The sequence below is a fragment of the Asterias amurensis genome, chromosome 2 (genome assembly GCF_032118995.1).
Source record: "Asterias amurensis chromosome 2, ASM3211899v1".
Taxonomy (NCBI): Eukaryota; Metazoa; Echinodermata; class Asteroidea; order Forcipulatida; family Asteriidae; genus Asterias; species Asterias amurensis.
In genome coordinates, this window is record NC_092649.1 from 5,204,610 (window position 1) to 5,229,767 (window position 25,158).

Sequence of the window (25,158 nt, forward strand, 5' to 3'; positions counted from 1 at the left end):
TCAAAATCTCACCATCACTGATTAAAATGGAAAACAACAACTACTACTAAGTTACCTTATAAAAAGTGAGTTAAAAAGATGAATAGCACTGGGTAAAAAAGATAGTGTGAACCGGTTTGTGCGAGTAGAGAGAGAACGGTACCTTCCTGATGGGAGAATTTGAATGAATGAGTGAAGTGGGTGACTTGGGTCCTGGGTTATAACTTTCAGTTTATTTACATACTGCTTGTCTAGGATTTCTCTCATGGGTTTTACTTCGAACCCTATTATCTTGCTGGCAACCTTGGTGATACGATCAATTTTCTTCTGATTTTTCACAGTTAGATTATTATACCAAACAATACAGCTAAAAGTAATGACTGACTGAATAATACTCTGGTAAAATAGGTGTAAAATCGAATCACGGACATTGAAAGATCGTAATTTCCTTAGAAAATAAAGCCTCTGATTTGCCTTGGCACACATTTTTTGAGTATTTTTGTTCCAATCCAGTTTGTTATCTATAATTGTTCCAAGATATTTATATTCACTGACAATTTCGACTTCGTCATTCTTTATACAAACCGGATGAATACCTTGACGGATCTTACGAAAATCAAAAACAAGTTCTTTGGTTTTGGTTATATTCAAAGTGAGAAAGTTGTCGTCACACCACTGGACAAAGCGCTCTATTTCAAGCCTATAATTAGTCTCATTGTTTTTGAGGATCAGACCAGTCAAGGAAGTGTCATTGGCGTACTTAACAAGAGAGCAAGATTCACTGTTACTATTAAAGTCACTGGTGTACAAAGTAAGAGGACTGGTGATAGTACACAACCCTGTGGCGCTCCAGTATTTGTGAAAATCAAGTCAGAGAAAGAAGTTCTGATCTTTACACGTTGGGGTCTAGCTCTCATGAAGTCACTGATCCACAGGCACAAGTGTGGATTGACGTGCATGTTCTGTAGCTTCTGAACCAACTTATGCGGTTGTAGTGTATTGAAGGCAGATGAGAAATCAAAAAATAGTGTTCTAACGTAAGTTTTAGGTTGATCAAGATGACACTGGATATTGTGTAATAGTGTTGTTACAGCGTCATCCACCCCTCGCTTTGTACAGTATGCAAACTGGCAAGGATCGGCAAAGATCTTGGTATGTGTCAGGAGAAGTTCTTTCACAATGCTCTCAAAACATTTCATTACAATGGCGGTAAGAGCTACTGGCCGATAATCATTCCAGGCTGAAGGTTTGGCTATTTTTGGAATGGGGACAACATTTGACGATTTCCATAGTTTGGGAATGTGGTGAGCATCAAGTGACCATTGAAACATTTCTCGAAAAACAGGTGACAGTTCTTTGTAGCACATTTTTAGAGTCTTTCCCGAGATCCCATCCGGGCCCTTTGCTTTGTTGGCTTTAAATTTCTTCAATGCGTTTTCAACGGTTTGCAAGCTGAGTTGGATTGCGTTCTCTGTGCTTGCATTGGATTCAAAAGTTCTGCAGATGTCGGTGTTTAAATCGCTAAAATCGGCAACATCAAAGCGACCGAAGAAAACATTCAGCTCGTTTGCGAAATCGTGTAGCTTTTCCGGTGCAATGTTAAATGTCCTGTTCTTGAGACCACAACCGGTTATGGTTTTCAGACCCTTCCAAGCCTTTTTGGGGTCCTTTAGGCTAAAGTTGTCCTCTATTTGTTTTCCATACTTGCGTTTACCGTGTTTAATCAGCCTGGTAATTTCACGTTGAATCTTCCGTTTTTCTTGCACATCATTATTTTCAACGGCTAGTACTTTCTGTTTTAAGAGGTTGCGTATCTCCTTTGTTATCCATGGCTTGTTGTTAGGATAGAATTTTCGTTCTATTTCTGGAACAGTCAAATCTTCACAAAAATTTATATACGCACTAACAGCCTCAGTAGTCTCGTCGATTTCATTAGAGTCCATGAACACAGCCCAGTCAGTACATTCTAAACATGCTCTCAAGGTGTCGGTGTTTTCCTTTGTCCATTGTTTTACTTTAATAACGGAAGGCTTCTTTTGTTTAAGTTTTTGTTTGTATTTGGGCATCAGATGCACCATATCGTGATCAGACGCTCCAAGTCCTGCTTTATTATATGCATTATAGCCATCTGCAACGTTGCCATAGCATTTATCCAATGTCCTATCTCCCCTTGTAGGAATGTTTACATATTGATGGTAATGTGGAAGGGTGGACTCCAATTGACAATTATTGAAATCTCCAAGTATCAGTTTCAAAGAGTCTGGCGATTTCAGTTCAAGGTTTTGCGTAATCTCAGCAATTTTAGAAGAGGCAATGTTTACGTCAGCTTTAGGCTGAATGTAGACAACAGTGATGAATATTTGATTGAACTCTCTGGGAAGGTAAAATGGGCGCAGTGAAATCGTGAGTAACTCGATGTCCGGTGAACTAACTGTGTGTTTAACTTTAATATCTGTGCACCATCTCTTGTTGACATAGGCACAAACTCCACCTCCAGTAAGTTTATTTGAATCTAATGTCCTGTCCATTCTTTCGCAGGCAAAACCCTCGATTTTTGATGTGTGTGGACTGTCTGTACTCTTAAACCATGTCTCACTAAAACACATCAGGCAACTGTCTCTATATTCATAATGGTAGTCAGTGCAGGCCTTTAATTCATCCATTTTGTTTCGAAGTGATTGCGAATTACCTGTGATTATTGAAGGAAGTGGCGGACGAAACTTTCGGCGTCTAAGTCGTTGGCGAATTCCACCCTTTTTTCCCCTTTTACGTTGCTTTGATTGAATCTCTATTGGAATGTCAATGTTGGGTGGGGCACTGGTCAAAGGCCGAAGCTGCAGTAATTCCTGTCGGTTGTACACGATGGGAAATGGCCGTCCATATTCGTTCACTCCCTCTGCAGGATTGGCAAGAATTTGGCTCAAAACTCTCAAAACTAACAGCAAACAAATACAAATCCGTAAAAACATGATGCTTGGTGCAACAAGGCAGCCTCCAATTCAACAATAAGTCCAACAAATGTACTAAAAAATGACAAAAACGAGACAAATATTAGACACTGAGCACACAAGGTGGTCGCCACAGTGCAGCGCCCTCTCGTTATCAGGGTATACGGGTGGGTTTACAGCGGCGTCTTTTCGGAGCGAATAATGCGACTGCCTTGAGCAAGGCTATACTAAAGGGAGCCGTTTTCTTAAAGTGGGTGGTGTTGTGTACTAACTATCAACAGCTCTCCATTGCTTGTTACAAAGTAAGTGTTTATGGTAAACATTATTTATAGAAGTTGCCAACTGTGTCCAGTGCCTTTAAGGGCAGTTGGCCCTATTGGTAATGACTCAAAATAATTGTTAGCATAAAAACTTACTTTGTAACGAGTAATGGGGAGCAGTTGTAAGTATAACACACTGTGAGAAACGGCTCCCTATGAAGCAAAGTAGTTTTCGAGAAAGAAATAATTTTTCACGGATTTGATTTCGAGACCTCAGAATTAGATTTTTAAATGTCACTTTTGCTTTTTTAACTTTACTTCTCAGATTATGCAATGCAAGGTCTCATAGAGGAGCTACAGCGTACTGCACCTTTACCAGTTGAACAAGTATCCATACGTGATCTGTGCGAAGGAGACGAGATTAAGCGTGAACGTGGCTTGTATGACCATTTTGCAATCGTGGTCAAAATTGACCTACGGACCGGTACGATAACAACCATAGGATGGAGCTATGATTTAAAAAAATTCTGGAAACCAATGGTCAAAGAGGAAAATATCCACGTGAAAGACCTCGACAAAAAAAACATCAGGAGGGTTGTATACATTAACAGTGTCTTAAATGCTAACCCTCCTGAATTAGTCCTTCAACGAGCTGAACATTATACTGGGAACCCCAAGTATAATTTGTTCACCAACAATTGTGAGTCTTTCACAACATTTTGTAAAACTGGAATTCCTCGCACTAGGCAGGGTCAGCGGTGCTTGATTTTGTTCAGACTTACCTTATTGTTTTTAAGGTGTCCGTTCAGGTTTTTTTATTTAATTCGTTTGTTGTCTATCCTCCCACTTAATTTTCTCCAACGGCCCTGCAACTAAAACAAACCCACATCGAAGAATGTGGCTCCAGTTTTCACCCAGAACATCATCTTCCCGCCCGCCCCCAAAAAACACACCTCTTCCCACAACCCGCCCTTCAGCCCCCTCAACCAAAAATCTTCCGGTTGAAAAATGTAGTACACCAAGACCAAAGTTACTCGGTGCCCGGGCGCTCTTAGACTTGACTCAAGTCCCAAATCCGTGCCATCCCCAGAAAACTACTGTTTTGTGATGCCCTGCATTCCAAAACCTGTTCCGCATGCAGGAGTCTCGGGACCACATTTTGACGGCGAGCGCGCACTGTAGTGTATGCTACGGGTTGTTTCATAGTAAGTTGAGGTAATAGGACTGATAAGCGCGAACAAATTTAGACGACAATAGACCAGCAACTCAGCCGAAGCAATTTGCATAAACACCAGAGTTCTTGAAAGATAAAATTAGTGCATAAAAGATACAAACAAAAGCTGTGAAATTACTACCTACGGAGGGAAGCAAGAGAATTTGACACGTGCTTTAAAGACGCGCATGGTGTTAAATATCCTGCACTCCTCGCCGTAAATACAGTAAACTTGAGCAGTAAATCGTAACTTTGAAGAATTGGAGAGCAAATATCACTCATAGTGAAACAATTTCCAGAATTGTTCTTCGAAATTCGGCTCATATACCGATCCCTGCACAAAAATTAAAATCTACGAAGGCCTGAAAGGAACACTCAACAACAAAAATGTCAAAAGGCGAAACACCGACAATGTTCTGGGATAAACCAGATCTACCCAAAGAATGGAAAAGGTTCAAACAGCATTGTGAGGTCACCTTCATAGGATCACTAGCCAGCAAGTCTGAAGTTGAAAAGGTCAACTACTTAATGACCTACATAGGAGACAAGGGTCGTGAAGTCTATCAGACATTCACCTGGGCCACGCCAACAGATGGTGGTAAACACGAAGAATGCAACACACTGCAAGGAGTCTATGGTAAATACGAGCATTACGTTGCCCCACGAAAAAATCAAATTCGTGCAACAGTAAACTTCAACCGCAGAAAACAGAACGGAGGAGAAAAATTTGACACCTTTGTTACTGACCTCAAACTCCTAGTCAAAGACTGAGGCTACCAAGATGAAGAGCGAATGATCAGGGAAGCAATCGTTCTGCGTTCACACCATCACACAGTTCGAGAAAAGTGTCTAGACAAAGGGGACGGCTTGGCTTTAGAGATGGCGATCAAGATTGGTCAGAACTACGAGACCTCACAAGACAGCCTAAAAGAAATTAGCAGAGATGAGGATCACAAAGTCAATGCCATAAAACCACGTCCATCCTACAAGAGAGGACAAGTCAAGCCACGTGACCCAAAGAATCATCGACACCGGCGCAGTGGTGAAAGGTCAAGGTCAAGCAAAGAAGAAACCACATCCGGCAAGCCTAAAGCAAGAACATGTCCCAAGCGCGGCTTTAAGGCAACACAAAAGAAGTGCCCGGCCAAGGACCAAAAATGTGATTATTGCCACAAAATTGAATCACTTTGCATCGATGTGCAGAAAACGGCTCGCAACACACATGGTCAAAGATGATACTGATTCAGACGATACAGTCACAGATGACTTTTCTTCAGAAGAATATTACACCCACATTATCAGTGCTGTCGAGGATGAGGCAAAGAATGAGTGGCACGTGACTGTCACCATCAATGGCAAAACGCTGCAAGCACAGATAGATACAGGAGCAGCAAAGTCCATAATGCCACTCCACATCTACAAACGACTGGGATGTGACCAAGAACTTCGTAAAACTAACCGCAAATTTGAGTCATATTCAATAATGTTTAAAAAGTGTATATTGTAGTTTTGTATATAAGGTTTATGAGGTTTATGGATTTTGACGCTAATTCAATTTGTTGCCGATATTCATACCTCTGCACACACGCTATGCTACATCCATAAGTGCCTTAAAGGCTTTGGACACTATTGGTAATTACTCAAAATAAATATTATCATAAAACATGACTTGGTAATGGGGAGAGGTTGATAATATGAAACATTGTGAGAAATGGCTCCCTCTAAAGTAATGTAGTTTTCGAGAAAGAAGTAATTTATCCACGAATTTGATTTGGAGGCCTCAGATTTAGAGTTTGAGGTCTCGAAATCAAGCATCTGAAAGCACAAAACTTCGTGTGACAAGGTGTTTTTTCTTTACTTATTATCTCGCAACTTCGAAGACCAATTGAGCTGAAATTTTCACAGGTTTGTTAGCTTGTGCTTATGTTGAGATACACCAAGAGAGACACTGGTCTTTGACAATTACCAAAAGTGTCCTGGAGTCTTGGGACCACATTTTGACGGCGAGCGCGCGCTGTAGTGTACGCTACGGGTCGTTTCAAAGTAAGTTGAGGTAGGGACCTCTCACACGAGAATGGGACTTGAACCAAGTCTAGGGCTCTCTTTGCCAAAGTTGTACAGACTTCAAGCTCAATATGATCTTGGACCCCTCTTGCACCTAGTGTCTTGACGAAACAGTAAATGTTCTTGATAATTACGTTTATAGATAGATATCAAGGTCAAAGTAGGTTCGATCAAAGTTTCTTAATTCTAGAATGCAAACTATTAGAACCACAACTAATGAAGATAATCAGAGCATCTGATCAAAGCGTTGAGTCGTTTTTACGACCGGTTCTTTTAATAAATTACAATAATTAACCATTGTGGCTTCTTATAAAAGCGCACATGTCCGTCACCCAGTGACGCTCCTGGCGCTGTAACATACAGTACTTCCTGCGAGCTGTGGGACTACGTTTGAATTATGAGACCTAATTCTGATAGCACTATGTAATGCTTTACAAGATGCTTTTCACGTGGTTCTACCGCAAACCTCTTGTAGTTATACTTCCACCAAGTTTAAAACCCTGCACAAGTAACTTAACGTACCAATACTTCACCTTTATCAATATTTTCGAAGTGCGGACATGAGTACAAAAGATGTCCACCAAATGTCGGAACTTGAAAAACAATGTGGACTAACACACGTCCACACAGTGCCTTTGAAGAATTGTGTCGGAAGAATTGTGTCTTATGGGTCGAATGTGAACGTCACTTGTTTAGAGAGTAAACTTACAGTTACATTAATTCACTCTATGGCAATGATATTAATACGTTTTAAATGTTTGTTCTTTTTGACATTGCGTAAACTGAGCTCATTTTGGTGTTTGTAAGTGTATTTTATGATATTTATAGCCTGTTATGTAATTTTGTATATGAGGTTTATGAGGTTTATGGATTTTGACGCTAATTCAATTTGTTGCCGATATTCATACCTCTGCACACACACTATGCTACATCCATAAGTGCCTTAAAGGCTTTGGACACTATTGGTAATTACTCAAAATAATTATTATCATAAAACATGACTTGGTAATGGGGAGAGGTTGATAATATGAAACATTGTGAGAAATGGCTCCCTCTAAAGTAATGTAGTTTTCGAGAAAAAAAAAATAAATAAATAAATAAAAAATGGAAGTTATAGAAGTTTCGAAATGGAACTGGGTGTGAAATTTCAAAACTTTTTCCGTGGGTTTAAGCATTTCCAGTAATCCACGAAAGTGTGGCATAAAACTTTGTACTCATAAATACCTATGACAGATTCTCTATTCCTATTGGTGGAGATCACGTCACGTGGGGTGTTTAAGCGGTTGATAATGACCAGCTGGAGCTCTGTTTATAATCGTTTGTTTTCTGATACTACGCGCTAGTCTTGGTGCAAGACGTTTCTCGTTACGGGCGATGCCGGCGTTGGTTGTGAGTTTGCCGCACTGTGTGTGAAAGGAAAACAAAAAACGTCCTGCACCAAGACTCGTACAAAGCTCAACGATGTCGGAAAACGGATAAGTTTTACCGAGTTTCTTACTTTCATATGCCTTTTAACCAAAAAGGCATTCATGAATGGGAATACAAGAGTTGTAACCTTGCATCCTCGTGGCAGTGCGGTTAAGGCCCTCGCCTTCGGCCCGGGCCTTTATCGCACGGCAACAACCCTGCCGGCTTTAAATGGCCGTTAAAGAACTCGTCGCAACCCTTTTATTTCCACAGATATACAACCTTGTAGAGCACCCAGTCGTATTAAGACTTCCCCCAAATATGGACGAGTACTACTTTATTCCATAAGCCAGCGGCTTTTATAAAAGACACTACACTATTGGTAATAACTCACAATAATTGATAGCTTAACAAATTACTATTAAATCGAGCAATGGGGAGCTGTTAATAGTATTTAACATTGTGAGAAACGGCTCCCTCTGTTTTGAGAAAGAAGTTATTTCTCAGTAAACTATCATATTTGGGGGAAATCAAGCACCTGAACGCACACAACTTCGTGTGATAAGGGTGTTCTTTCTTCCATTATTATCTCGCAACTTCGACGACCAAGTTCAAATGTTGACAGGTTTGTTGTTTTGTGCACATCATGTTGAGATACATGTACACCAAGTGAGATACACCGATTTCACGAAACGGTGATTAATCCTATCTCAAGTTGGGATGAGTTACTCACCCTTACTTTAGGATTAATGTTGCATTGCAAGACTAATGACTCGTCCAACAAGTCCTAAGATTAATCCTAAGCTAAAGTTTGCTGTTCAAATCTTCGGCTGCGCCTTTAAACAAGTGGGTCATCGTACATGTGATGTGAACCTCCTATAAGCCCTTTTTTAGGTATGGCGGATGTGATAAGAGTGTACTGTAAGTTTGGATATATATACCACAAATTTACCCCACCCTTGTGATGCTGTAGCATTGTGTCCGCCAGATCTCAAAAAGGCTTGTTGTCCCTCTTTTGTGTTACGAACGATCACCGTTTACGGACAACTATAGAAAAGGGCCTTCTTTTATGGTACGACCAACTCAATGGGAGTTTTATGCTACTCTCACACTTGGGCGAATATTCTTGCGAATATGAATATTGAAATTCGCGATGAATTCGCCAAAAAGTTTTGATTTGATGGTGAATATGTTCTCGGTCGTCCCTAAACCCCTCCTTACCAATATTATTACGCATAATACGCACGCTTTACCAACAGTACCAATGGCTTACCAATGCTTAAGAACATAGATGGCGAATTACCGTCTTCACAACATTCGCTGGAATCTAGGAAGCGCTTCGTATCGCCCCTCTCACAGAGTGGCGGATGTTCTTGCGAACATGAATTTTTGAATTTCGCGTTGATTTCGCCCAAAATGGCGGTTGGATAGTGAATATTTTCATCTCGTTCTCAACTCTCGATCGTCCTCGGTTGGCCCTTTCCTTACCAAGATCCTACGTATATTACGAGTGCTTACCAACGCTTGCCAAAGCCTTTACGAATGTTGCCAACGCTGACGCACGCTTTGCCAACGTTACCAAACTATACGAATAATAATAATAATAATAACTGGATTAATATAGAGCCAAATTACTAAAGGAAAAGCAAAAAAAAAAGACAGCGAATTACCGTCTTCGCAACATTCGCTGAAATTTACAAACCGGTTTGTAAATTGACCGATCTTCGTGAACGCTCCGAATTGGTTACCAACGCTTACGAAGACACGGCGAATGTTGCGAAGCTTGGGCGAGTGTCAAAAATTTCATTGCGTTAGCATATATTCGCTAGCATATCGTGTGAGAGCAGCATAAATTGACCGATCTTCGTAAGGAGGTGGAGAATGGCTTGTGAACGTAGTGAGTTTGTGGCGAATGATGCGAAGTTTCAGCGATTGTTAAACATTACCGTTTTTAAGTACATTCGCTATCATATTTGCTCCCTAGTGTGAGAGTAGCATTACAAACTGAGGCCGTTTCCACGACATTACAGTTTACAAACAATGGGGAGAACTCAATAATGATGATGAAAGGAAAATCGACAACAAACTAAGCGCTGTTAGGTCAAGACTTTGTATAAACTCACAAACAAAATATATATGAATATATTGTATATTGTATTGTCAGCAAAGTTGAATCAAATTTTACAATCAGTATCATGAAAAGCGTCAATTAAAGCGACTTGGTAAAAAAATTAATATTAATAATACTTCAATGGCAAAATTAGAAATTTAAATACCTTGAATAAATGGCGACTGCTCAAATCAATCAGGACTCGGGAAAGGGGAGTCCAATGCAACCGTCAAAGTGTCGCTCTGCTAGTGGTAGTATCCCGTCAATTCCCGTGGTGTGGCCGGTCAGCATTTCACCCCGAGTCATGGTCGAAGATGGCAGCAGTGTGGGCATACAAGAAGCCAATTTGAGATATGGTGGACACAATACTGGGTGCTTTCGAATAGCTTCCCTGGGTCGACCCCGCAGTGCTCACTTGGGTGAGCCCCTGACAAGTGCATGCACCTCATCAGGTCACCCCAAATGACCCAGTCCACAAGCAGGGCACTGGGGGCTGTGAAAAAGCCGAAGTGAGCGACAACTACAGTCTTACAGTGGGATATTACTCGGGCAAGATGCTTTAAGTGGAGACTCCTTAGCTAATACAGGGTGCGTTCGTTAAGCTTCCCTGGGTGTACCCCGCGGTGCTCACTCGGGTGAGCCCCTGACAAGAGCAAGTCGAACGATCACACTCGCCCTCTCGTAGTGACGGCATGCACCTCAGGTCACCTCCAAGTGACCTACTCCACAAGCAGGGCACTGGGGGCTGACCCAGGTGAGCCCGTCAAAGCTATTCGAACGTACCGGGGCAGACCGGGGTCGACCCAGAGAAGCTAAACTAACGCACCCACTATAAACACTATTAGGTTGGGGTAAATCTGTCCATATATACACCCAAACTATACAGTGTCCCCATATAGTGGCCACCACACCTCAAAAAAGCTAATGCTTTAATATAAACGCACGTTAGAATTAAAACGTAATAGGACCATTAGAATAGCTAAACAATTGGAATGTTTAGAATGGCAATCATTTGTAAAGAAATTCCAACTAGAAATCAGATGGTCAGAATGCTTTGACCTTATAACAACAACTCCGAGTGGTTTTGTACACGCTTTCCAACCTAGGCCAATTTCATAGCGCTGCTTAACGGTAAGGCAATTTTGCGTGCTTACTGTAGCAGACAACTTGCTTTATAGCCATAACGTATTTCACAGATTAGTAGAAAAAATGGGCGGCCATATTGCGTGTTTACTGTGGATTTGTATTGTGACGTCATATATTTTCGTGCGGTAAGCACCGGAAGGTAAGCATGCCTATTCGTGTGCTTATGGTAAGCAGCGCTATAAGAAATTGCACAGTAAGCAGAAATCTGCCGCTAAGCAGCGCTATGAAATTTGGGCCGGGGGACCTTCAGTATATAGAAACCCTTGTTATAGGTCCTCGGTTTGAACTTGTGGATCTATTGGGCAAAGTGTACCACCAGATTGCGTTTTTATTGTGTGCCAGGAGTCTCAGGAATGTATTAATGGATTTATGGTGGAAGAGGGACAAAGCTATGGTATGAAAATGTGTCATGTATTATCAAATCATTTGATTTTAAAATAATATTTTTAAACTGTTGTCTTCATGTTTAGGACCTATGCAATTGTTTTTTTTTTTTTTTTTTTTCTTCTTCATCGTGTTCATCTTTGGTAAACAGTTAATTAATTTATCCCGATGCAAATTTTACATATATTAAATAAAATAATTATTTAATTACTGATTTATTGGTTCAATATCTTCCATTAATTGCCAGCACCGTAAAGCCTTTTGAGATGTTAAATGCTATATATCATCTTAAGGAGGCTTGCATCCTGCCACTTCTGAAAAAGCAACATTTGGACCCAGAGTGTTTGTCAAATTATCGTCCTATCTCTAACTTGAGATTCATCTCCAAATTGATTGAGCGTGCTGTTGTTAGTCAACTTCATGACTATCTCCATGAAAATAACCTCCATGCTAAAACGCAGTCTGCTTATCGTCCTTTCCACAGTACTGAGACTGCTCTTGTTCGTGTGCAGGATGAAATCTTACGTGCACTGGACAACCATAAGGAAGCAATCCTCGTGCTGTTAGATTTTTCAGCTGCATTTGACACTATCAACCATGAGCATCTCATCCAACGTTTATCTTCTCGCTATGGAATTACTGGAACTGCCCTTAACTGGTTCTCTTCTTATCTGAACAACAGAACCCAGCATGTCCTCATCAACAATGTTAAATCAGATCGCCATCATCTCTGGTGTGGTGTTCCACAAGGTTCTGTAGCTGGGCCACTTGAATTTATATTGTTCAGTGCACCCTTGCAAGACCTCATTGCTGCCCATGGTATTTCTAGTGTTGCTTACGCTGATGACACCCAGCTTTACATTACATTTGATCCAGCTGATCGCGCTTCTGCCATTGCAAAAGTTGAAGTGTGCATTCAAGATGTCAAATCTTGGGCGTTGTCAAATAAACTTGCTTTGAATGACTCAAAAACTGAGATTTTATTTTTGAGATCTCGTTTCGCAAAAAAGATTTCTCCGCCAACAGTACAAATTGCCCAGTCTGTCATTGAACCATCTGAATTTGCCCGTAATCTCGGTGTTATTATGGATTCATCATTGTGCATGAGTAGACATGTTGATAATGTTTGCAAAGGAGCTCTCATGGCTATCAGGAAAATATCACAAATTCTCCGCTACCTGGATAAAGCAACTACTCTTCGTCTTGTTCATGCCTTCGTCACTACTAGACTTGATTCCTGCAATTCATTTCTGTATGGACTCCCCGATAAAGATCTTGCTAAAATTCAACGTGTACAGAACACTGCTGCTCGCCTCGTTACTTGTCTACCTCATTCTCACCATATTACACCTGTACTAATGCAATTGCATTGGCTCCCAGTTAAGTTTCGAACAGTTTACAAAATTCTTCTGTTAACTTTCAAGGCTCAAACATGTCAATCTCCTGCTTATTTATCTGAACTTGTTCATCATTATTCCCCTACTCGGACTTTACGATCATCTCAACAGTCATTGCTTTCTGCTACTAGAGCTTCTTCCATTTTTTATGGCCACAGATCTTTTTCTTACGCCGCACCGTTTCTTTGGAATAGTCTTCCTGTGCATATTCGCCAAGCTAATACTTTACAATGTTTTAAGTCCCTGTTTAAAACTCATTTGTTTAAAGGTTCTTTTTTGTAATTTGCCTATTTGTATCTTGTATCTTTCTCTAATTGTTTATTTTATTGTTTCTTTTATGCGCTTAGAGGCTTTTGCATTAGGCGCTTTACAACTGTCTTATTATTATTATTATTATTATTATTATTATTATTATTATTATTATTATTATTATTATTATTATTATTATTATTATTATTATTATTATTATTATTCTTATAATTATTATTATTATTATTATTATTATTATTATATAAAATAAAATAAAGTCATTAATAATAATTATGTAATGGAGAAATAAAATTCTTGCAGAGGTGTGTGACAAACCGATTGAAAGATGTACTGTGTACTAACTTCTTCTGATGGTTCCCTCTTCTCTTTTGAATCAACCTCCTTCATCCGCCCATGTTAATTTCCTATGATGTTGATACGGTGAGATTTCCCTTGGTCGATTCAAGTCCCGTTCGATCATGTGAGACATTCCTAAGCATATCGCATATCGCGCTAATAGAGCAAACAAGCCGTCAACATGTGCTCTTTTAATGTAAAGGAGTGTACATTATACTCTCTTGTCCGAGTGATGTCAGTTCCACTCTTTTGAGAGTTAAAGTCAATCTGTGTCACTCTTTTTGAATGAAAATGGAACGAACTTTACGTTAAAATAGAGTTGAAAGTACCCGTCTTTCACTCAAAAACGAGTTGTCCGCCATATGGCTCTTTGCAAGAGTGGTATGGCGGACAATACAAGTGTTTTTCACTCTTTTACATTTACCCGCGGTACAATAGTTTTCTGGCAAAAGCAAAAGCAAGGAAATGGAACTTGGGTCAAGTCTACTTGGACAACGCCCCCCAACCCCCCCCCCCCCCCCGGGAAAAAAAATGCGTTCACATTCAACACAGGTGCACAATACCGTATCTCTGCCACTGTAGCTTTTGTTGACTTCTTGAAAAAAAAAATCATAATAATATTCCTGATTATTTATCAGATTTGACCAAAGACCCAAATATACTGTTGGGGTCTGTGAGCAGGTTTTCTGGCGTATCATACTCCACTACCTTCCCGTCACTCAGCGTCAAGATGGTGTCAGAATCCAAAATGGTCGCCACTCGATGCTGTTGAAAATAAATTAAATAAAAGTAAAATTTGTGAATCGGCTTTAAAGGAACGTTACAAAATTGGTAAGAAATGATTTATAAAAAAAATATGCGGTCTAATGATGACGATAGTACAAAATGACCATTGAAATAGTTGTCTGAAATGTCATGCAAATTATGTACTCGGTTTTTCACTTTTTTTCTCGTGACCCAGATTGCAGATGGATCTCAAACTTCTACAGGATTGTCAGTTTATGTAGATTGTGGATTACATAAAGTGCTTACACTTTAACTGTTAGTAAAAAAACAACTCTGTAATGTTCCTTTAATTTTACTGTTATTTTGTACAAATTAATAATAAAATGTGCAAATTGCTGATGTTAACAAAGACTATAAGCGGACTTTGTTTGTGCTACTGTTTTTTTTCTTTCTTCTCTGTCATTTGCAACAATATACCAAACCGAGACTGGAAGGTAAAAAATAGTCTGCTCCCTTGACCGGTATCAAAATAAACTCTTACAGGTGCTACTTTTCATACACGGGGAACATGACCAGGGCCCAATTTCATAGAGCTGCTAAGCACAAGAATTTGCTTAGCATGAAATTTCTTCCTTTATAAAAACAGGATTACTAACCAAATTTCTTCTTGTTGCATATTGCTTGTTACTGGTATTCAGCTGTAGTTTGCTGATCCTGAAAATCACGTGGAAATTTCGGCAGAAATTTCATGCTAAGCAAATTGTTGTGCTTAGTAGCTCTATGAAATTGGGCCCTGTTGTATGGTTCATATCTCGACCGATAAATTGAGAAAGGACGCGCAGATGGTTGATATTAAACGAACATAGTAAAGTCTCTTACCGCTATTGTCAGAACAGTGCAGTCTGCAAAAACGGTCGCCACAACTTCTTGGAGAATTTTATCCTGTAGGAAGAAACTACCTATTGATTTATTCCAATACACACCCAGCAGCGCAAGCGCCAATAATATGATGGTGATTGGGAAAGGATATTGTGAAATGTTAAAGGGTCGTGGGTTCTATTCCAACCCGAGTAAGATGCATGTGATGTTTGTTTAATCAGAACTCGAGAAATTACTACTGTGTTTACACATATCGCTGTTTGGGTAAAACCACAAACTAATATTCTTTATTCCCGATGCAAATTTAAGATCTATTATATAGAGAAATGTTCTGTTTTTAAATGTGGGAAGAAAATCCCAAATGGGAGAAAGCCCATTGAATCATGCAGGGGGACAGAAAGCCTAATCCACGTGCAAGACCTAATGGGAATCGAAGCGTAGTCCACGAAAGTGAAAGGGAGGAAAGGAAACCACTCAGGCAATCTGATACACATTTCAGTTTTAAGAAATTAATATCCGTAAAACATTAAATAAAGACAACATTGGGCAACAATGTGTGTCAAATACAACCTAGTTCATTAAAAAACCGTCACAACCCACAACGACTTTACATTTCAGTAGAGAGCATTCAATTTATTTAAATTCATTGTTCCAAACCCTTTTTGGAAAATAATACCTCACGAGCAGTAGGCCTCCTCATACACAGCAGTTTCAATATAGTATTTTATAAATTCTATTGATGAATTTCTACAACCTCTTTCTCACCGTCTCAATATCTATGGATGCTGTAGCCTCATCCATGATGAGGATCCGAGAGCGTCTCAAGAAAGCACGAGCCAAACAGAAGAGCTGCCGCTGACCGACGCTGAAGTTCTCCCCACCCTCAGATACCTCCGAATCTGGGAAAAAGAACAACCGGTGGTTAATAAACAGGCTCTATTCTCACTTGTTGTATCCAAACATAATAACAAATCTGTGACTGTTTGGACTCATTGGTCATCGAAGTTGCAAGATAATAATGAAAGAAAAAACATCCTTGTTGCACAAAATGAGTGTGCTTTCAGATGCCTTAAAACCATTGGACACCCTCGGTAAACAGCATTGTCCAAAGACCCACACTTCTTGTACCACAATTTGTATATAAAATAACAAACCTGTGAAAGTTTAGGCTCAATCGGTCATCGGAGTCGGGACAAAATAACGGAAAACCCACCCTTGTTTCCTCACGTTTCGCCGTGTCTTGACATGTGTTTAGAATAAATCCGTAATTCTCGATATCGAGAATTGATAATTGTTTCAATGTTTTCTCAAAAAGTAAAGCATTTCATGGACATATATTTTAAGAGAAGTCTTTCATCATTACTTTCTGTAAAGTTTTTTGTAAATCTGAGATTTTTTTTCTGTTCCAAAAGTGTCCAATGGCTTTAATAAGGTTTCAGGCCTGAAGTGTATTAATATTTGACTAAACAAATAACTACCTCGTTCTAAATAAATACGTTACTTCAGAGGCACCCGTTTATCCAATTGCTTTATACTATCAACTGCTCTCCATTGCTCGTTTCCAAGTAAGTTTTTATGCTAACAAATATTTCGAGTTTTAACCAAAAAAGTCCACTGCAGATGTGGAATATGTGACACAAAATTTCAACTTTCCTATATGACCAGTGCAGTTTCTTGCCTGCCTAACTAGCCAAAGAATGTGCAAGGTCACACTTACTGTAAACCAAGTTCACATGGTCCATACAGACATTTCAATAGAAGTACTAAACCAAGACTTACTTACCTACCTCGGTAGTCTAGTTGGTAAGACACTGCTCTAGAATATCAAGGGCCGCGGGTTCGAATCCCACCCGAGTAACATGCCTGTGATATTTTTTTTCACAGGACTCGGGAAAGTACTTAGTATACAGTGCTAACACACATCGGTGTCTGGGTAAAAATCTAAATTAATATTACCTAGTCCTCTTGGCATCTGCTTCACTGTTTCTTTCAGTTGAGCGATCTCCAAACTGTGCCATAAATCTGAATCACTTCGGATGTCTTCGGGATCGAGGTTGTATCTGCCCAAAGAGTGTACACGACCAATAACACAGAGCATGACATTGAAATCCTACTCCTTAGCCTTAAAATAAGTGCAGCTAATGTGTTCATTTACACAACACATCTGACCTAAGCTTTACATAAGTCCCATACGAAGGATGAACCAAATAGTGGTTTAGTGCCTTTCCACCTGTTTCACGCACACCTAGTCTTCATACCTCAGCTTTTACATCCATTTGGACTTTGCCGAGTACAACGTAGATATACAGATGTATATGGACAAGTATCACGATCGGGACTCGAACCCTCACTCTGCTACTCAGAAACACCAGAGCTCGAGTCCGTTGCGGATGATGACCGCTCTACACGACATGGCCGACCTCTGCAGGGATCTGAACCAGAACCTTGTTCTTAGTATCGCATGTCATCATTTTACTATGTAACGGAACTTTTTACGATTGGTCTGTTTTCATTTGTCTTATTTATGTATTAATCATTTATTGCAAAAATAAACAGATTAGCAAAAGCTGCATGCATGCATCATCATGTCTGTTTAATTGTTTGAATTATTAAGTATTTTACCTGATTGTGCCGTTGAATAAGATGGGATCTTGTGGGATGATTGCTATGCGTTGCCTTAGAGTGCTAAGAGGAACATTGTTGATGTCCACGTCATCAATAAGAATGCGACCTGTAAATAGATTTTATGTTCACGATACTATTACAGTTCTGTAAGGTTTCTTTACTCAACCAAACTCAACCCAATCCATGATTTTACATCAAGCAGATCAAACGGGGCTGTTCTAAAAAACCCTCGACCCCATCGACCCACGACCCCTCGACGTCATCCCCATGTTCGAAGAATGTCCCAATTCCGAGTTTATAAAATGTCGCTTTACGGCCGAGTAAGAATTAAGTCCCCAATTTAGAAGTGTGTGATCCGCGACGCAACTTCCTTCCACGACTAAACTTGACTTCAAGTCTGAGACTGCGGTTATATTTATCTTCAATCAAACTACTCCAAATCCAATGCAACCAAACCCAACTTACAAAATGAAACCCAACTTAACCCAATACAACCCAACCATGAACCAACAAAACTCATCACAACCCAAAACAGCCCATATACACCCATCACAATCCACCCAAACCAACACAACTTAAAGACAATGGACACTATTGGCAATTGTCAAAGACCAGTCTTCCCACTTGGTGTATCTCAACACATGCATAAAATAACAACCCTGTAAAAATTTGAGCTCGATTTGACAATGTTGCAGTTCCTTGATCATGATTGGTTTTTTTTTTTAAGAACTTAAAGGCAGTGGACACTATTGGTAATTACTCAAAATAATTATTAGCATAAAACCTCTCTTGGTGACGAGTAATGGGGAGAGGTTGATGGTATAAAACATTGTGAGAAACGGCTCCCTCTGAAGTTTTCGAGAAAGAAATAATTTTCCACGAATTTGATTTCGAGACCTCATAGTCTAAACTTGAGGTCTCGAAACCAAATTCGTGGAAAATTACTTCTTTCTCGAAAACTACGTTACTTCAGAGGGAGCCGTTTCTACAAACAGTGTCCACTGCCTTTAGTACCAACTCAACCCATCCCAACCTAATACACCCTGACATAACTTCAACAACCCAACTCAATCAAAGCCAACCAAGCCCAGCTCAACCTAATCTGCAATACAATCAAACGACACCAACAAAGACTAGCTTAACTTGCCCTGTCAGTTGTAAAGATAATACACCCTTGTCTCGTCCCAGCCTAAATGAACTCAAGCCCCAGCTGAACTCCCACAGAAAAATTCACGTTCGCTTTAGCAAAACAGCTTTTACTTATATTGAGAAACTCAATCAACCCAACCAAAATATAATGCATAGACTTTTAAACATTTATTAGAAATTGAGATATTCAAATACCTTCGTAAGTGTCAATAATTCTGAAGAGTGCCAGCGTGAGGGATGACTTCCCACTACCAGTGCGACCACAGATCCCAACCTGTATAAATGAAACAGATTGATTAGTATCCTAAATGTTTTCACCTCTAAACTTGGCACAGAATCCTAGATAAGGGAAAGAAGAATGAAAATCAAAGAAGAAGTTTTGTAGACACACCTTTTCTCCAGAGCGGAATGTGAGTGATATATTTTTGAGGACTGGTTCAAGCTCTGCTGCGTATCGTACTGAGATTCCTTGCATTGTGATTGCACCGTGCTTCGGCCAGTCGACAGCGGGCTCCGTACCTGTCAAAAAAGGAAATTTTAGTTAATAACCGTCAATTTCTCTGAACAAAATCAATATTGGACGAGACCTACTTGGGCAATTATTATTGGACGCTTCGAAGTGTCGCTCCCAGGTTGATATTGTTCCCCGCCCGTTTGTCCAAATGATGAAATACAAAGTTAGCCTGAACATCTGACGTCACACTTGGAGGCTCGTGAATAACGCCAGAGACCTGCCTCGAAACCGGCGTGTATATTCACCTTTGACCTCGGTCACTTCACATAGAGATACGCAGTCAACTTCTATTGCGGACGTGACAACAGTGTCTTTTGGGGCATGGAAATGTCACTGAACGTATCCAATGATATCATTGTATCTAATGAAATCACTGATCTGAGTAGCAGGGACCTGTATTTATCTTTGCGGATTAAGACAGGAGCCCAGTCTAAGGTAAAGTAAACGTTTGGTTTCATGAACTTCTCAATGGTGTATTCCTATTATGTAGATTTAAACAATAAAACTAACTTGTGAAAACTTCCTTTCGAAAGGTGGTCACGTTTTTGAGATATCGCCAAAATTTCTTGACCAGCTATATACGCAAGAAGAATAATTCCCAATAAAAAAATGAAATAAATGTTACATTAAAGCACACTTCTTCGAAATGATTTTTGTTTTCTTAAAATGCTCTGTATGCTATCGAAATCTGCTGTAGGCCTCTAACCAATGGTTTCCATTGCCATTAAATTGGTAACCAAACGTATACCTCCCCAGCCCTTTAAGATCAATCTTAGTTCTTTGTGAAACTTGCACGTCCCAAAGTTCACCTGTGACTCGAAGGAATGCTGAAGTAATGTTGCAGTTCCTTGATCATGACTGTTTGTTTTTTTAAGAACTTAAAGGCAGTGGACACTATTGGTAATTACTCAAAATAATTATTAGCATAAAACCTCTCTTGGTGACGAGTAATGGGGAGAGGTTGATGGTACAAAACATTGTGAGAAACGGCTCCCTCTGAAGTTTTCGAGAAAGAAATAATTTTCCACGAATTTGATTTCGAGACCTCAGATTTAAAATTGAGGTCTCGAAATCAAGCATCTAAACGCACACAACTTCGTGTGACAGGGGTGTTTTTTCTTTCATTATTATCTTGCAAGTTCGATGACCGATTGAGCTCAAATTTTCACAGGTTTGTTATTTTATGCATATGTTGAGATACACCAACTGTGAAGGCTAGTCTTTGACAATTACCAATAGTATAAAACCTCTCTTGGTGACGAGTAATGGGGAGAGGTTGATGGTATAAAACATTGTGAGAAACGGCTCCCTCTGAAGTTTTCGAGAAAGAATAATTTTCCACGAATTTGATTTCGAGACCTCAGATTTAAAACATGAGGTCTCGAAATCAAGCATCTAAACGCACACAACTTCGTGTGACAGGGGTGTTTTTTCTTTCATTATTATCTTGCAAGTTCGATGACCGATTGAGCTCAAATTTTCACAGGTTTGTTATTTTATGCATATGTTGAGATACACCAACTGTGAAGGCTAGTCTTTGACAATTACCAATAGTGTCCACTGCCTTTAAGAGAACGAGACACGCAGGGGAAAATGTAATACAAACCCAAATAGTTTTCGTTCGGCACACTGGTGTATTCTTTGACTCTCTCGATTGCATTCATTTGCATTTCCGTCTCGGCAGCGAAACGGATGGCCGATTTCATGAAATTTGCAACCTGTAAAAAAGTGAAAAAACATGCTATGATTGAAAAGGGGAAACACTCAAACAACTTCATACTGGACACGTTTGTTCGCATTGTCAAAGACCAGTATTCTCACTTTGTGTATCCCAACATACGCATAAAATTACAAATCTGTTAAAATATTGGCTCAATAATTGGTCGTCGAAGTTGCAAGAAATAGTGAAAGAAACAGCCCCGTGTTGCACGAACTAATTTGTGTGCTTTCGGATGCCTGTGAAAGGCTTCAGGCCTGATGAAGTCTTTCTCGAATTTAAATTTGAGTAGGAAATAATCTAAATCTAAAAAATTACGTCATTTCAGAGGGATTGTTTCGCATAAAGAGTTACACTTATATCGGCTCTCCGTTGCTCGTATATTGTTAATAAATGTTTTGAGACCAAACGTGTCCAGTGCCTTATTTAAAGACAATGGGAAAAACATGGAATCCAAGTAATAGTTAAATCTGAAGACAAAACGGATTCCATTATAATAATATAATCATTAGTGATTAAATTTATATCAAACCAATAAATATAATATAATCATTGTTAACTAAGTCTATTCTAAAAAGAAGTTGTTTATTTTTTTTTTTTTTGGGGGGGGAGCAAAAAAAAAGTTACCCATATTGTGTAGGATATAGCCAGTCCAACTTTGCTGGGTTCAATCGTTCCATCGATGGAACTAATGATGGTTCCAACACCTGCCACTAAAACCCCAATCGCTCCGATCGTCTCCTGAGCAAAGAAAACAAAATTCAACCGAGTAAATCATAAACATGTGCCAAGACAGAATTGGTAAAAGGGAAACAAAACAACGCAATGGTTATAATCTGAGGGCTCAAAAGTACTGAGAATTGTATCAGTCTGCAATACTGATACAGTCAATAGCATAACAATTACTGTTTTTCGACTACAGCAACCGAATTATTAAAGCCTAATCTGAAATTGTAAACAAAAACTGCCATCGATTTCACCAAATTCTTGCTAACTTAGGATTAGACTTTGGACTTAAGACGAGTTCGTATCCGAAGACGTTTGGACGCATTGAACACGTCCTTATAAGGACGGGTTACGTGTGCTAACTTGAGATAGGATTAATGCTAGCGTTTCGTGAAATCTACTACTGCAGTCTTACAATGGTTATACTAAATCTCTTACGCCTTTTTTTACTAAACATTTATAGCTTGTAGTGTCACCATTCCACTTATGTTCACATGTTTTCGAACTAATAGCAAATAAAGAGAAAAATCAGAATTCGTTGTTGCAAACTGCTTTACCAACCATTATTATTGTTTGCACCAAATGAAAAAGTTTCAGAAAATACATGAGGAAGTTAATGGGTTTATCAACAATGGTGAAAACTATGTTGCAGCACACGGCGTACGCAACCAGGGTTAGAGGCGGGACCCCCCCCCCCACAATAATGATTTTGAGTGTTTACCAATTCTGTCCACTGCCTTTAAAGGAGCACGTTGCCTTGGATCTGTCGAGTTGGTCTTTGAAAATCGTTCTGTAACCATTTGTTGTAAAATGTATATGGTTAGAAAGATATTGTAAAAGTAGGATACAATGATCTACACAAATATGCCTCGAAATTGTACGGTTTTCTTTTTACCCTGTCGACTAACACAGTCGGCCATTTATGGGAGTCAAAATTTTGACTCCCATAAATTGCCGACCGTGATAGTTCGCGACGTAAAAGGAAAACCGTGCAAATTCGAGTGATACTTGTGTGGATCATATTATATTCTACTTTTAAAACATCTTTCTAACCATATGCATTTCATAACAAACGGTTTCAAACGCTTTTAATAGACCAACTCGTCCGATCCAAGGCAACGTGTTCCTTTAAGGAATTGCTAAGATTTGCTCACCTGTCTGACTCCGTTCCATCTATGCGTTGTTAGAAGGTATAGAAAGGCCGTGTTGTTCACGTTCAATTTCTTCAAGAGAACTTCGTAGAACCGATTCTGGTCCCTGAAGTAAAAAGTCATTTATTGTTAAAATAATATTAGCATGTAAAATGTCTCCATTTTGCAAGACTTAAAGGCACTGGAAACGTTTGGTAATTGTCGTAGACCAGTATTCTAACTATGGTGTATCCCAACATGTGCAACAGACCTGTGACAACTTTGGCTCGATTGTTCGTCAACGATGCAAGAGACTAGTTTAGGAAAAACACCCGCTGAGCAAATTGTGTGCTTTGAGATGCATAATAAAGTCATTTAAACTCTGAGTGAGAATTTACCTCTTTCTCAAACACTACGTTATTTCAGAGGGAGCCTTTTTCAACAGCTCTCCACTGCTCGTTACTGAGTAAGTTTTTATACCAACTATTGTATTGAGTCAGTGTCTTTAAGGATCTAATTCTTTATATGTTTTGAAAAACGGATGAGACTTTTAAAGTACTACAACATGATTACTTGTCTTTCTTTTTGACTAAAGATTTAAAACGACTAAAATTAGATGAACTAAGCATACCTGTAAGCCCGTATTGTTGGTAGACCACTAAGAGTTTCCGAGAAGTGGGCAAATATTGGAGACTTGGTTACGCTGTCTAGTCGCTGCAGGGATCTGGAATGGGAACAGCCAAATGCTTGGTTTTATTTATATTCAATATTGCCATTAATTTTTGATGTTTTATGAACTGATCAAATGTCAGTGCATACATTTTTTTTTAGACCAAGAGAAGTCATACCCAAATAGAGACTTGACGGCAAATGGTCTGCTCCGGTATTATTATAAACTGAGATGTTGCCATACACTCTCAATCTGTATAAAGGGAAACAACACAAATATTGCTCCATTGTCTTCTTTTCTATCCATCTGGTGAAACTAATGTCCCCTTATAGTCGTAGTCGACGAGGTGTTAGTCGACGAGGTAAAAAGAAAACCTCCCAATTTCGAGGCATGTTTGTGTGGATCATTGTATTCTACTTTTACATCTTTCTAACCATAACGATTATATAACAAACGGTTACAGAACGCTTTTCAAGGACCAATTCGACCGATTCAGGGCAACGTGTTCCTTTAAAGTAAACGAGAAACTTTTGAAGGGGCACCAAGGCCGATACCAGGGTCAACAGAGGGCGTGGCCTCCGTGACATTCGTGCAGTTAGAGCTAGTATAACTTTCCTAATTGTCTCTTTAAACCAGGGTGGATTTAACAAAGAGTTAAGACTAGTCCTAAGTTAGGACCACTATTTTTATGAAATCGACCACGATGCTTCTCTATTACCTTGAAGTCGTGATGTAGAATTTGGCCACGAAGTAACCGCACACGGCCAAAGGTACAGCAAAGATAACGAATATCGGCAGAATGATGCAGTTGACAATCACTCCACTGATATAACCCACGAGAAAGTACACCACAGCATCAATGCTCTGGAATAGTTTCTGTAATGTGAAAGTAAACCAAATCAGAATGGTGACAAATTTAGAATGATGTTTTTAGCTTTGGGTTTAATATATGTTTTTGCGTTGCTGTTGTTTCTTGCACCTGGGTTACTATTTAATAACTGCAAAGACCAGTCCCCTCACTTGGTGTATCTCAGCATACACATAAAATAAGAAACCTGTGAACATTTAAGCTCAAGTGGTCGTCAAAGTTGCGAGATACAGACGACGTTGTGTGGTTTCAGATGCTTGATTTCAAGACCTCAACAAATTCTCACAATGTTTTGTACTTTCAACCTCTCCCCATTACTAGTAATCAAGAAAGGTTTTATGCTAATGTTATTTTGAGTAATTACCATAAGTGTCCACTGCCTTTAAAGAATACAAGTTGTTTATTCCCCTAACCAATGAGAGCCAGCTCTTACTCGTAAGACAGCTGCGCAAGCAACATACTGTCAAGTATTAATGCAACGGTCGTGGGTTCGAAATCCCGAGTGATTTTCATGCGTTGTTTTTTGTTCTACAGAGCTTGGGTAAAACACAAATTAATTAACCCTGATTCGGACCCTGTGCTGGGACCTGACTTATTTGGGGGCCAGAATGCCCAAGAACATTTGTCTAAGTAAGACCTA

At 39.5% G+C, this 25,158-nt stretch overlaps 2 protein-coding genes across 2 annotated transcripts in view; both read right to left on the reverse strand.

Annotated features, from left to right (window-relative positions):
• Positions 1-716: 716 nt before the first annotated feature.
• On the reverse strand, positions 717-2,642 carry LOC139934146 (uncharacterized). Its single transcript, XM_071928441.1, has one exon. It carries the CDS (start codon positions 2,640-2,642, stop codon positions 717-719), a length of 1,926 nt encoding a protein of 641 aa, XP_071784542.1.
• Positions 2,643-14,082: 11,440 nt separating this feature from the next.
• LOC139951335 (ATP-binding cassette sub-family C member 9-like) overlaps positions 14,083-25,158 on the reverse strand; it is a 33,481-nt gene continuing 22,405 nt past the window's right edge. The window contains exons 21-32 of the mRNA XM_071950189.1: positions 24,369-24,526; positions 23,612-23,704; positions 23,005-23,107; positions 21,752-21,865; positions 21,014-21,125; positions 19,285-19,412; positions 19,089-19,167; positions 17,742-17,850; positions 17,076-17,179; positions 15,885-16,018; positions 15,120-15,182; positions 14,083-14,279 (exon numbers count right to left, since the gene is read on the reverse strand). Of these exons, the coding sequence (XP_071806290.1) occupies positions 14,142-14,279; positions 15,120-15,182; positions 15,885-16,018; positions 17,076-17,179; positions 17,742-17,850; positions 19,089-19,167; positions 19,285-19,412; positions 21,014-21,125; positions 21,752-21,865; positions 23,005-23,107; positions 23,612-23,704; positions 24,369-24,526 (1,335 nt within the window). The 3' untranslated portion in view covers positions 14,083-14,141. The remainder of the gene's footprint in view (positions 14,280-15,119; positions 15,183-15,884; positions 16,019-17,075; positions 17,180-17,741; positions 17,851-19,088; positions 19,168-19,284; positions 19,413-21,013; positions 21,126-21,751; positions 21,866-23,004; positions 23,108-23,611; positions 23,705-24,368; positions 24,527-25,158) is intronic.